Below are 14214 nucleotides of genomic sequence, written 5' to 3' on the forward strand. Positions count from 1 at the left end.
ACTACAGTAGTAGCAAGAGTACATAACATGTTAACACCCGTTTTGTACTCTTGCTAGTATGTGTAATAGCAAGAGTACATAACACCCGTTTTGTACTCTTGCTAGTATGTGTAATAGGATAAGCGCGAAACAGCTGGCAACTCAGAGGCATCCGCAATAAGCTCACACAGTCCTACAGACATGCCATGGAGACAGAGCAGGGCAGACGACATTCAAAGCGACACAAACTCACATGCACAGTTCATGCAGTATGCGTCACAATCACGCACTGCTTGTTCGCAAACGTCTTGCTACCGCTCACACCCTGGCCAGCTATTACCGTCTTCATGTTTCTTCATCATTCCAATTTGCAAACATGTTACACTGTACAGTGTGGGATGACAGTGCGCATGAAGAAGAAATGAAGTCGGAAAGAAAAACTGAACAAACGTCGCATGCAAAGAGAAGACCCAGCTCTTTGTCATGGAAAAAAAAACACGGCAGAAAGCAGTATTACTAGCACCGCTGGTGTGAGTCAAACCAAGAGTGCATAACCAGTTATGTACTCTTGGAAAAACGAAAGAAAATAATATTAATATTGATCAAATGTTTGCACTCAGTTCCATCGAAAACAAAAAACAAGAAAAGTTGCATAGGTTCAAGGATTACGGATGACAGTACGGAAAGAAAAACAACCCCCGTAGCTGTCCAAGTATTCGAATAACCTGTCGAAGTAGAAAGTCATAAAAAAAAGATAAATAGAAATAGTTTCGTTCTCTTGATAACTCTTGATAAGTAGATAGAAATAGTACAATGCACTTAGAAAGCTAAGGAAACGGTTGCTAAGGGATACAGATCACAATTTAAATCCTAGTGATAGAAAATCGAAAATGACACAACTACGTGCACAATGAGAAATGTCCTCAAACATCCATTTGGCAAACTATTAATTTCTTCTGCGAGACACGATCAGCGTGTGGCTGTGATAAAGTGTGGACAAGTATCCAAGGCGATTGAAGATGGGAGATGGTGCTAGCGGAGGTGAGGTGCTGGCTCAGCGTGAGTTGACCAATGCCGTGCTCTGCGTGGTGTCAGTATAGCCTCTCTCCGCATCACTATCGCCTGATCCATCACCAGGGAATGTGTCGTCACCATCACCACAGCCTCCATGATCGTCTTCATCCGTCGTTGGGTAGAGCAATGGCGTCACTCCGTCCTGTCTGCCCCAGGGCTGCCCCAGCGAGTTTTTCTTCTTGTGGGACTGTTTCTTACGGCCCTGCACAAACGTAACACAACACATGCACGCACACACACACACGAGCACGCATGCATGCATGCACGTACACACAAACAAAGCTCATTGCTCAAAGTGTTCTTGCAATTCAGTACACATAGGCAAGGTGCGTCCTGTTCTGTCTTGCACATTCCATTTTTGACAGATCAGAAAATCGGGCTCTCCAAGATTCTCCACTGCAACAGTTTTCACGAAGAAGTTCGGAAGAACATTCATTATCTTTACTTTCACTAAGTGATTATAAGTTACAATGCTGGAGATATCTAGAAAGAAATCCTTCATGAAAGGAAGCTCTACGCATACTCCTCAGCAAACACACATCTCTTTCAATTGAATGAGGCAATCAGAATAGCGCCAGGGAGAGGGTAGTACAGGTACAGTGCGTATCGGTTATAGTGTGGTCGTATACAAGAATATACTGCTTACAAGAATGAACACTCATTTTTTCACAATCATAACACATATTTTATGTGTATATTTATTCTTACAAGCAGTATTATCGCATAGTAGAATATATCGGCCCTAAGAATGGATTTTGTGTAGCAAAATATTCCAGATTAGTGCAAAGTGTATCGCCTGTAGTAATAACATCTGTGCTCTGTGCATACTCAATACAATAATATTCAACCCAAAAAGAGAGTCATGCCCAAGGGAGCATTGGAGAATCACTTTTTCTGTCCAGTCGGACTCTTTCTTCCGACTTCTCTCGTATCCGCTGCACCACAGTCGCCTAGCATGACCGCGAGTCTGATTGATCCGTGTGTATCATGTGTACGTGTCCACATGCCAAACGTGCGCGCATATGATATGTCACACGTGCATATGATATGTCACACGTGATTTATCGTGTGTAAGAAATATCGGCAATAAGAATCAAATGTCGTTTTTCAAACACCCACGCTATAACCGATACCTACTGTATTTGATAGTAGGTTAGTAGTTGTGCTGCAAAGACAACGTGAATACTGCTTCTCTTACCTGAATAACGGTGTCGCTGGGGGCAGCTGCCACACCTTCAGCCCACCATTGCGGAGCACCGGAGGCAAACACAAGGTAGAAGAAAGCGCCAAACAAGTAGATCTCCGCTGACACTACAAACACATTTCTCCACTGATGCGCTGTTCTGTCAGGCTGCAGGGAGAACCGGAGAAAGTGGGACAACAGAGAAAGCCCAATGACAAATTTCAATAGTCTCCGAGTAAAAAGCGTTGGCACAGAGATACACTCGGACTTTGGAACACCTCAGAATTATATATACTGCACCTAACTATGGCCTGTAAAAACGTTATAATGTGTGGTGATGTCGTGTATCAAGGCAATGTTATTTTCCTCAGTAGAAGCCGGTGTCAGGACTAAAATATCTACTAGTATTCAACTCACGTAGTTTAAGGGACTAACACCATGTTCATGTGCCGACAATGCATCATGAAAACCAGGCTTGTGTTCAAAACCTGCTTCTATACAAGGCAGGTTGTTACACATGACAGTACGGTAGCATATGAGGACACGTCGTTAGGTGGCAGACCGTCGCGTTGTTGCAAACGGAGCAAACAATCAAAAATTACGTTCAGGCCCAAAGGCATGCTGCTAAGTGCTTACCGTCATTCCGTCCGCAACCAATGGTCCGACAATGCCAGGGATGGTGGCAAACATGTTGCTAATTCCTGTACGACCATACACACACATACGCATGCACACACATACACACACACATGCACACATATACATGCACACATGCACACGACAGAACAGTTCATGGAAATCAGACAAATGAAATAATTGTCAACGGCTCCTAACGCTCATCTACATGAGGGTAACTGGGCCTCCCGAATGATGATGTTGATGACATCATTATAGGAGCTGTGCCTACTGCACTGCGCACAGCTGTGTTGAATGGCAAGACATGTGATATCACGTCTGTTGTGCATCTGCTTGGCTACTGTAGCGGTACTGGCACTATTAATGGAAGAGAAAGGTGCTAGTGCTATATACACATGCTGCTGCTGAAGCTCATACTGAGAGGCTCCTATCATCTGGTACAAATTAGAGCATCTTCAAGACTCAGCGGGGAAAAGAGAGCTGGATTTTTAGACCAATTAGACGTATATTTCCTTACCCATTAGAACCCCAGCAAATCTTGGCGATAGGTCGAGATGATTGATGTTGAAACCAGACAAGGCTGGACTGGCTGATGCCACACCAATAGTGAGAAACACCAGTGCTGCAGACTTTGTCTCACTGAAGCCAGTAATCACCAGGAAAATGGCTGGAAGACACAAACCTGTATGAATAGACAAACAAATACACACACACACACACACACACACACACACACACACACACACACACACACACACACACACATCCACACGCCCACAGCACAAGGAAAAAATATGCTCACCAGGTGTGTTTGCTGGTTCTGTTGTTGCTATTATGGTAGCTGTCGTCAATGTGCGTTGTTGTTGTTGTTGTTGTTGTTGTTGTGTTTTCAAATCTTTATTCTCGTGGCGTTGTATCTTTGATGTAACTCTGCATTCAGACACACCACCTGATATACACCACCCCTGGCAGAGCACTACCCCCCCCCCCCCCCCCCCCCCAGTACAGACTGACAAAGCACACAGACAAGTCACCCCAGTATAGACAGAGAGCGAGAGCACAGTGACACATCACCAGCACAGACTGACACAGCACTGGGGCACAGCACCCGAATACAGACGACGGACAAAGCACACAGTCAATACAAAGTTGGCATCAACACACATCGACTGACGTACCAGCAGTGGTGAAGATCTTGCGTACAGCGGTCGTCGACAGGTGATTCTCACGCAAATAGTCAGCTAGTCGTCCCAATAACGGTATCAGGATACCGAATATGCCGTACGGCAGAGCCGAGTACAAGCTCCCCTGGATATGCCCACAAACAGACACACACGTGCACACGCATACACACACACGTACACACACACACACGTACAGAAAATGGACGTCATGTAAGTACATGTACACGCAAGACATCAACAAGACATAAACATGAGGTCACACATGCATGTGGTGTACACTCTATTCCATTGAGAAGCACAAGGTGATGAGACAGAACCCAGTACATTTTGATCACCAATAACAAGCTCAATGTGTGGCCAGTATGCTAGTTGGCCAGTATCATAGTTCGCCAGTATGTTAGTTCACCAGTATGCTAGTTGGCCAGTATTCTGGCAATAATACACCAGAGATGTTTGCAATGACAAGTGTACAACCCAACCCACACCTCCACACACACAAACTCCCACAACTGAACACACAAACAGACAGACCTACAGACAGACATGCACACACACACGCCAACACCCACCCACACCCGCCCACTCCCACACAGAAACACACAGAGACCCCCCCCCACACACACACATCGCCGGCTGTGCAAGTAGCAACACACTTACACCCTGACTAGAAACTTACGCCGACAATCTTGAAGTGCAGTACATCACTCATGTACGTTGGTAGACACGTCAGTAGTGTGTAGAATCCCCAGTTGTTACAGAAATGAGCCACCACGATAGCCCACTGAGCTGAAGACCGCAGTAGTGCAGACCAGGGTACTGGAACATGCGACTACAACAAGAACACACATGTGCACGCATGCACACACACAAATACACACAGTCATAGTCGCGCACATACATACACACACACTCACACACACACAGTGTACTGTACTGTACTTGTTGCTCACTACCAAAACTGGTCACGTGAGTCCCCCCGGGAGCGGGGAGAGAGACTCAAAAGGAATCTTGGAAAGATGACTCAATTGGTTATTGAACCGCCCAACGACCGACACCCCCTGAAATCCCCAAAACTCTGGGTGGACTTGAAAATGATCCCACTTATGGGCTCACCACACCTCAGTAAGTGGGTGAGGACAAGGTGCAGAAAAAGGATTGACGGCATCAGGGTATCCGTCCCGGGATCCAACTGCAGTTACCCCTGCCCCCAGTGAAGGTAATACTTGCTACTAGTGTGAGTGGCTAAATCAGAGTGGATCTGATAAAAGCTTCACTAGCACCATTGATTACACAAGAGTTAATCTAGCCAGAAGCAGTCCATGGTTGACAGGTATGTATACTCACACACACACACACACACACACACACACACACACACACACACACACACACACACACACACACACACACACACACACACACACCACACACACACACACACACACACACACACACACACACACACACACACACAATTGTCATTGCACATGTAGCAACACAACAGGTGCACTGAACGTCACCAAGACAAGATCCGAGTAACAGCTGGGTGGTACAACAGAACGTTGGAAAGTTCGCATGCTGAGAGCCTGAGATGAAGCAATCCCAAACCCCGACTATGTTCGCAGCAGCCATGGCCATGCTAATGACCGGAATACACCTAGTCTTCACCTCATGCCGTCTACAAGTACAAGTACATGACTGTACAGTGCTGCTCAATGCAATCCCATTCAGCGAATGAATCCCACGCCAGGCACTGTGCAGGCCTAGACCTGCGAACACCGGGATGTGAAGTTCGTGAACTCGTGCAGGGCGCAAATAACTTGATTCACACAATTGGATTTCATTGAGCAGCCGTGTAGAATATGTAAAAGTGATATTTTTGCAAATGTAGCACATTTAAACTACTTTGTAGAGAGTCAATGCAATCATCAGCACAGCACAGTTGCTACTCACTTGATCTGATTGGCTGCTGGCAATGGATGTTTGAATGTAGTTCTTTTCCTCAGTACTGATACGCTTGTGAGAAGACGGTGAGTCAGCCGCCAAGGCAAACCAAGCCACGCACCAGATAAGACCAGCGGCACCTGTAGTGGAGAGAGAGAGAGAGAGAGAAAGAGAGGGTATTTGCGACCTTGGATTCCATGTGTGGATGCATTAATTCTGTTGACTGCTTGGACTGAAAAATGCGTTATCATTTGACGTGGCTGAAAACAGTGCAACAGGGGCACTATGCACTATGCAGTATGCACTATGCATCCCATACACCCCAGTATATGTAGAGACATAATATACAACGGGGTACTGAGCGTGTAAGAACGGTACAGTATCCGGATCTAGAACATCAACAAAGAGCAGGCTAAAATCGCCGTGCTAACCGAATACGTAGAAAACTGATGGCCAGTTACTCCCGACATAGTCTTTGACACTGCCGAATCCATACTTGGCCAGGAGTCCAGACAGCGGCATAGAGATCACCGTACCAAAATGCGGACCTACGAGAGACACACACAAGCATGAGCACACGTGTGTACAGAACATAGCACGGGCAGACACACATGAACACACACGGATACACACACGGATACACACACACGCACACACATGAAAATGCTGCCATAGAGCAGTTGCATAAGTATCACATGATCATACAGGGTAACCAAATTACTTCCAGCTCCACTCAACACATGTATCTATTGGCCACATGATGTCGGCCATGTTAGTTCCAACTCCACTCATCCCCAGCATCTAACAGTGCGGACACATTGCTATGCTTTAGAGGCTACATACTCTTTACCTCGAATGAAAACAACACACAGGTTATTATTATTATTGTAGAAAGGAAACGGACATATGGATACGAGTTAAAAGTAACTCTCTATCACTGTAACTGGATACTATATACAGTCAGAAAGTGCAATAACTAGGCACAAAACTGACAGAGTACTGAGACATTCAACGTCCTGACACCTAGCTTCAACACATCTCCGTAGCGCTAACCGACAGCCTTCCAACTTGGAAGGTTCAAGGTTATGGAAAGACCAAAGAGGGGAAGGCAAGCGCAACGAAAACAAGCAAAAGCTACAGTCCCAACGGAACAAAGAATGTCGATTGTTACTGGAGAGTTACTCTTAACTCGTTTCCATATGTCCTTTTCCTTTCTACATTTATTTATGGCTCAACATCCGAGTTTCAAATTGCACACCTGATGAGCCGTCACGAACCATACGGCGAAACGTACGTCGTGTGAAACAACTTGTTTTGTAGTCAACTAGTCCAGCACAATGTCATGTATGAGGAGTACTGTAGGAGTTTGGCTTTCGGCTTGTACAATTTGTTTTCGCAAAGCTTCCCCCTTCTTTACTTATCTTTGATATTTATGACCCACCCAAGTTGGGTGGTGTGCTGCTTTGCTGCTTCGAATTGTAGTTAGACTGCTTTGTCAAATATCGTACTGGTCTCGTCATCGTCCAGTAACAATCAACATTCTTTGTTCCGTTGGGACTGTAGCTTTTGCTCGTTTTCGTTGCGCTTGCCTTCCCCTCTTTGGTCTTTCCATAACCTTGAACCTTCCAAGTTGGAAGGCTGTCGGTTAGAGCTACGGAGATGTGTTTAAGCTAGGTGTCAGGACGTCGAATGTCTCAGTACTCTGTCAGTTTTGTGCCTAGTTGTTGCACTTTCTGACTGTATATAGTATCTAGTTACAGTGGTGGAGAGTTACTCTTAACTCGTATCCATATGTCCTTTTCCTTTCTACATTTATTTATGGCTCAACATCCGAGTTTCAAATTATTATTATTATTATTATTATTTATTCTTGTTTCACTAGGGAATTCCCAACAGGCGACGACGCCTTTTTACAGGGAATCCTAGGAACATTTTGATAGATGCGCGAAATTCAGCTGGTGACCTAGGCGTACGGCAAGCCGGTGGCAATGCATTCCACCTATCAGCACCTAAGTAAGAAATTGCAGGTAAACCTCACCAACTAGTCTAAATGTGTAGATACTAGATAGAGCTACTAGCAAACTTACCAGCATAGGTGATAGTAGCTAATCGACTTCTCTCCAGAGGTGGTGCCCATCTTCCCCAGATAGCGTGCATGGCAGGAAACGTCACTCCCTGCATCAACACCGCCATCAAAATCATACAAACACGCACGCACAGCACCCATGAATAATTCGCTCAAGCCATGATTTGATGGCTCGACATTTCCCAAAATTTGAAAACATACCAAAACACCTCGCACTGTGCCATCATCAACGCCATAGTAGAGATTTCACTGTTGACTGGCTGAAACACAATGTTACGTATCTTATGAAGTTGGCAAGGTGATGGTCCGAGAGCCAACTAACGAACCCGTTCGAGCGGCAGGGAAACACACGCTCAACACATGACAAAACTCATCTCGCCAGAGCTCCAGCACAAGTCACTCATGAGTCAATACGCAACAGTGCAGTGGTAAGGACCTGCTAGAATTCCGGTGTTGCTAAACGAAACCAAGGTTCATAAATAGAATAGAGCGAGCCACTGATAAGATATATCCCCATGGCATGGCTAGCAGGAAAGTCTACTTCGTATCCTTACATACTTCAGTATGGATTGGAGTAATAAAATAAACCCATACCCCTGAACAATGTCCGTAAAACGCAAGAGTACATCTTGTCAGAGTGTGTACTAAGCGAGTTCCACTGTAAGTCAGCCCCGTCCACCAGTGTACAACCCAGTGATTGTATTGTATTGTATTTCAAGGATTACCCAGCGGCGTTCTTATTAATTAGTAGTGTTTTTGTTTTTTTTGTTATTGTTTTTCTCCTTTTGAATTGAGTTTGGGTTTGAAATTCTTTGTTTTACACATGCATTTTTCTGAAAAAAATAACCAGAGGCTCTAGTGACTGCAGTGTTAAGGTTGCATAGTGTACAGTATACAGCACTAACTGAACCATGAGACCAGGTCTATCCAGCAGCTAGCAAGGACAAAACATGCACAAGGTTAAAAAAACACACACACACGCATGTGCGTGTGCCCATGCGCACAAGCGCATGCACACACCCACAAACACACACACACACACACTCTCTCTCTCTCTCTCACACACACACACACACACACACACACACACACACACACACACACACACACACACACACACACACAAACACCATGTACCATGTACCATGTATACGCCTGTCGCAAGAGAAGCACGCAAATCTGCAAATGCACTGGATGTGCACCCACAGATTTTCTCTTATAGCAACGATAGCGAACAAGATCTGAATGAGACAGATCATCAAGACTTGCGCCAGATAACTGTCTAATCCACACAACTGGCGAAGCCATGTGAATCCACCACCAATGTACACCTGGTCTACACCACACGGAATACATCGGCCAAGACAGTTACCTATGCACACCCTACACACCCCACACAAACACACACACACACACGTAAACATGAAGCACTCACCTCGCCGATACCTTCCACAATGCGCACAGCAACCAGCCACCACACACCAGCCCGGGCAGCTACTGGTGTTAGCAGTGTCAGGACAGTGGTAATCATGACACCAAAACCAAACACCTTTTTACCACCGATACGACCGGCTAACCATCCACCAGGTACCTGCGTCAGGATGTACCCGTAGAAGAACGAACCCAGGATAATGCCTACATACACACACACACACACACACACACACACACACACACACACGTGCACAAACGCACACACATACACATGCACAGTGACACATACACGCGCACAGCAGAGATGACATGCCAGCAGTACCAATTATTAGTGAGATTTCTCTACTCTACTCACTAACAGTTACATGACTGTACATGTTGACCAAAGCAGCAGCAGCAGCAGCAGCAGCAGCAGCAGCAGCAGCAGTGGTTGCAATTCACATTTTTATCAATCAATTTTGCTGTTCTCTTCTTGAATTCAACGCTCTCTGCACCTGCAGCAAAAGCAGCACCAGCAGTAGCACCAGCACCAGTAGAAGCTGTGCCAACAGAAGCAGCGCCAGCAGCATCAGCAACAGCACCAGCAGAAGCTGTGCCAGCAGAAGCAGCGCCAGCAGCAGCAGCAGCAACAGCACCAGCAGCATCATCAGCAGCAGAAACAGCATCAGCAGCAGAACCAGCATCAGCACCAGCAGCAGCAACAGCAGCAGCAGCAGAAACAGAATCAGCACCAGCAGCAGCACCAGCAACAGCACCACCAGCAGCAGCATCAGTAGCACCAGCACCAGCAGCAGCAACAGCATCAGCAGCACCAGTAACAGTAGCAGCCACACGAAGAGAGTAATGTAACCAGTTCATACCTTGGGTCTGTTTGTCCCAGGCAAATTCAGCATCCTGCAAACACAACACAACAGAAACAAGATGCAAGTTGGGGCCGAATCACAAGAGACATCACACCATACCATGGGGTAACCATGCCAACTAATGAAGTTCATCTAGTAGCAGTTATCTTTCACTTGGCAGTCTCTTTTCTAAGTTTTCTTGACAACTACAACTCTTCATTTTATCCATTAGAACGCTTGATCATACTTCTGCCAAAATCGACGAAAGGAAATACTAGGGATTTTCCCGGGAACACCAAAGTGCTACGGTGATCTGGCTTCAGAATCTACGGTGTAACTGGATACTCTAATTTCAGAAATTTTCGGTGCTCAATATTTTCGGTTTGAGGGCAACATGCTAGGTTAGGTGAACAGAAATTTTCGGTACAGAGAAGCAGTTCCCTATTGTATTATGTGTATTAGTGTTTGTTCGGTGTATCGAAACTTTAGGTGTAAAATGGGCGCACCGAAAGTACCGAAAATAAAAGTACACCGAAAATTTGTGAAATTACAGTATGTGTGTTAGTGTTTGTTCGGTGTGTTGAAATTTTAGGTATGAAACAGACGCACCGAAAGTACCGAAAATAAAAGTACGCCAAAAATTGGTTAAATTACAGTACAGTGTATCCAACTGTACAGTCCATTTCAAAACTATAGACGCGTAGGGTTTTTGAAATATTTCAAATTTGGCTGGGACTTTTTGAGAATAAAAAAAATTGTAAATTATCGTGTCCGTTCCCAAAGGGAACTCACGACGGCCGCTAACACCCGATAAACCCTAGCGGCAGATGCAGCGCCTAACGGTGAGGGTGAGTGGATAAGTCTCACAACCACTGGCACAAGTGCCGAAAATGACCCCATTAGCTGCATCCATGTACCCCTTGTGCCTGGCCACGAGTTCCCAGTTGACTGTGGGTAGTAGCACGGCTGGAAAAAACGCTCCCAGGCAGGACTTGAACCAGGTACCTCTCGTATCTCAAACATGGTCTTTGACCAACCCACTGCGCCTGCCTGGTTTTGAGAATAGTTTTCGGAATATTGCTCAGGTCCGCTCCACAATTACTCTCATATAGTTTCTAAACGATTGGATAACAGACGCCCAATTTGGAAAAGTTTATGCACAAAGTGATCACAGATTTTATGTGGTATAGATGCTGGAATAACGGGTTTTGCCTAGGTACGTGTCTATAGTTTTGAAATGGACTGTAGTGGGGCGCTGGCCTTGTAGCCGCGAGCACTGCTGGTCCATTTTTACAATGTGTACGTGAACTACAGTGCAAGTACGCGCTAAAAGCAGTAAGAGCGCCGGCTCCGGTCATCCCATCGGATTTCAATGTCCACGACGGTACGAGTCATGACGAACAATTTGTTTATGTAAGGTAGCTGGCTGATGAAGATTGTGAGAGCACTACCTGGCTGATAGAGATTCATTGACATGTGCTGATCATTATGCATGCATGCTCCAAGCCACTTTTAGCTGCATCACCCCAAGTGATCATGGTCACTCCCCTAACCCCCACTCCACCCACCCAATAAACAAAATCTGCCGAATCAATCGTTATAATTGTACACTTGTTGCCAAGTATCATGAGTACACTTGTGCATGGTTTCGCCAGTACCAGTATTCGGGCATGGCAAAACTCACCGGAGCGTCCGGAGACTGCACCATTGCAACGATCGCCACCGACAGGTTCACTCTCAGCGCGTAGACATTGGCAAAGCCAAGAAAACTGAGAATCGCCAGCATATACCTGGCTGGCATATAGGGCATGCAGCTACAGCAGCCATCTTCCGACAGGCTGTTGGAACTGGAATACGAGATCAACCCATGATCAGCTTGGTCAGATCTGCGCTTCATTTCATCCCTGAGAAAACGAACTCAAATAAACTTGGGCTTGAGTTGAAGAAATTCCACGACTCCCAGACCACATTCGCTGCAACGCAAATAATATTATTATTATAATAAGGCCTGTGCGAAGGTTCCGCTGGGTCAATCCTCTAGGACCAGGAAGGCAGCAAGCTGCAAGCTGACGATTCTCAGGGAGAAACGATGCTGAACGTCCAGCTAGTTGGACAGGGTCGATCGAGTTCAACTACGAAAAAGTAGGTGACTCGAAGACGAACAAAACCAGCGAAATAGCCAAACGAAGCCTTCATGACGTCTCCGGCCGGCACATGTGCAAACACACGTGACGTGCAGGTCACGATCGAGCCATACGCAACTGCAAGGCCGGCCCCGGGCGCCGGGCGTGAAGCGAAAGCCCGTGCATGGCCTGGACCTGGCCCAGGTGGCCTTGGCCCGGACTAGCTACTAAGTATGTATTAGCCGTGTCGACAACCCCGGTGATGTTTGTGCCTGGAGTCTCCGGAGAGCACTATAAGTAATTAGTAACAAGTGGTGCTCTTCAGGCACAATCTTCCTCAGCCTACTCAAGCTCAACTGATGAGGGGTGAATTCCCCGAAACACTGTGTATTGAGCAGGGAGTGGTGCTTTCTTGCAGGTTTGCCGAGTGGACGGTTCGATGGACTTCTCGTGTGTTCTGGATGGCAGTCGTGAGTCAGTCAAGTGAGAATTCAAGTCGGCAGGAAAACCGCGAGCTCCCATGTACTGGGAGCAACACACTGACTCTTCCCCTATAATAATAAGACTGGTACTTAGTAGTTGGCGGGTATCAAGCCAACTAGAAATCAACTAGAAAGTAGTAGAATGGATTCCATGCTACTGAAGTCAGTGAATAGGGAATTGTGAAGTACTGATGTACATTGTACAGTGCACATCCATCGGAGCCTGATCTTCCCTCCCTCCCCGATGCTCTCTCTCTCCCTCCCTCCCTCTCCCTTTGTCCTTCCCTCCCTCCCTCCCTCCCCGAGGCTCTCTCCCTCCCTCCCTCCCTCCGTCTTCCTTATTCCTTCCCTCTCAGCATCAATCCTTCCCTCCCTTACCCCTCCCTTAGCCATTCTATTGAGTAGGCTCAGCTCGTTTGGTCACTGCGAATTAATAGAATCAAACTGCTCAGGAACAACGGCTACACAGGCTGTTCAAATGTGCCGCTCGGGCAGTCTGCAAGTCGCCACCGTGGACCAGTACTGCTCCCCTGCTAAGTCGAATGCATGTATGTGATCTACAGGTTTCTGTGCACTTGAATATGTTTTGTTTCATCTGGCGATGTTTGCATGATGCATGTAGCACCCTATTTGTGTCCTTTTTTGCTGTCGTGCCCTCAACTCGCACTCCCCAAAACCACGGGCCGATACTGTTCGAACCCGCCAGCAGCATTATGCTCAGCGCCAGCACCGGGAACAGCTCTTAAACACCACCCCCGGCACCAGTCCCGATTACCTTCGACGTTCCTTCCCCTACTGTCTCCTTGAATTGTGGAACAGCCTCCCCGAGGACGTCTTTCCCCGTCTGGCCAATCACTCTCCACTCACAGCTTTTAAAAAAGGTGTCAACAAACACATTTCAGACCAGCCATGGTCTTGGGACGTGCTTTGAAGCCCATCATGTTGATCGTCTCACTGTTCTTTCCAGATCGCACCTCTCGGTTTGGGGATGTGCATTGAAGCACCCCATACTAACGGTCTATACTGTCCTCTCTTGGTCACCACTCTCCCTATTACCTATATTGTAATTACCATTCATGTATTGCGCTTCAGATTTTCTTCCGTTTTTGTCTCTTGGTGCGTTACCGGCATGGCGATACTGAGACCTAATGGTCAGTGGAGTGCCTGTAGCCTCACCAGCACTGCTACTATCTGTGACTGTGGCGACCACCATTCAATGTCTCGTCCTCCCCTAACCGTACCCCAAC

At 46.5% G+C, this 14214-nt stretch overlaps 1 protein-coding gene across 1 annotated transcript; it reads right to left on the reverse strand.

The window, feature by feature from the left end:
- Nucleotides 1–315: 315 nt before the first annotated feature.
- On the reverse strand, nucleotides 316–12523 carry LOC135822805 (sialin-like). Its single transcript, XM_065335637.1, has 12 exons — nucleotides 12047–12523; nucleotides 10381–10414; nucleotides 9522–9721; nucleotides 8088–8175; nucleotides 6432–6548; nucleotides 6010–6140; nucleotides 4733–4885; nucleotides 4051–4180; nucleotides 3390–3554; nucleotides 2873–2937; nucleotides 2252–2404; nucleotides 316–1255 (listed from the first exon to the last, which is right to left on the reverse strand). Exons 1-12 carry the CDS (start codon nucleotides 12257–12259, stop codon nucleotides 1034–1036), a joined length of 1671 nt encoding a protein of 556 aa, XP_065191709.1. The 5' UTR covers nucleotides 12260–12523; the 3' UTR covers nucleotides 316–1033.
- Nucleotides 12524–14214: the final 1691 nt, after the last annotated feature.

This window comes from Sycon ciliatum, chromosome 8, assembly GCF_964019385.1.
Source record: "Sycon ciliatum chromosome 8, ocSycCili1.1, whole genome shotgun sequence".
Taxonomy (NCBI): Eukaryota; Metazoa; Porifera; class Calcarea; order Leucosolenida; family Sycettidae; genus Sycon; species Sycon ciliatum.

Coding starts and splice junctions, on each gene's coding strand:
- LOC135822805 (XM_065335637.1), bottom strand. CDS start 12,259: ATGAAGCGCAGATCTGACCAAGCTGATCATGGGTTGATCTCGTATTCC. Junction 4,886..6,009: donor CCAGCAGCCAATCAGATCAA/GTGAGTAGCAAC, acceptor TTCTTGTTGTAG/TCGCATGTTCCAGTACCCTG. Junction 2,938..3,389: donor ATTTGCTGGGGTTCTAATGG/GTAAGGAAATAT, acceptor ATGGTCGTACAG/GAATTAGCAACATGTTTGCC.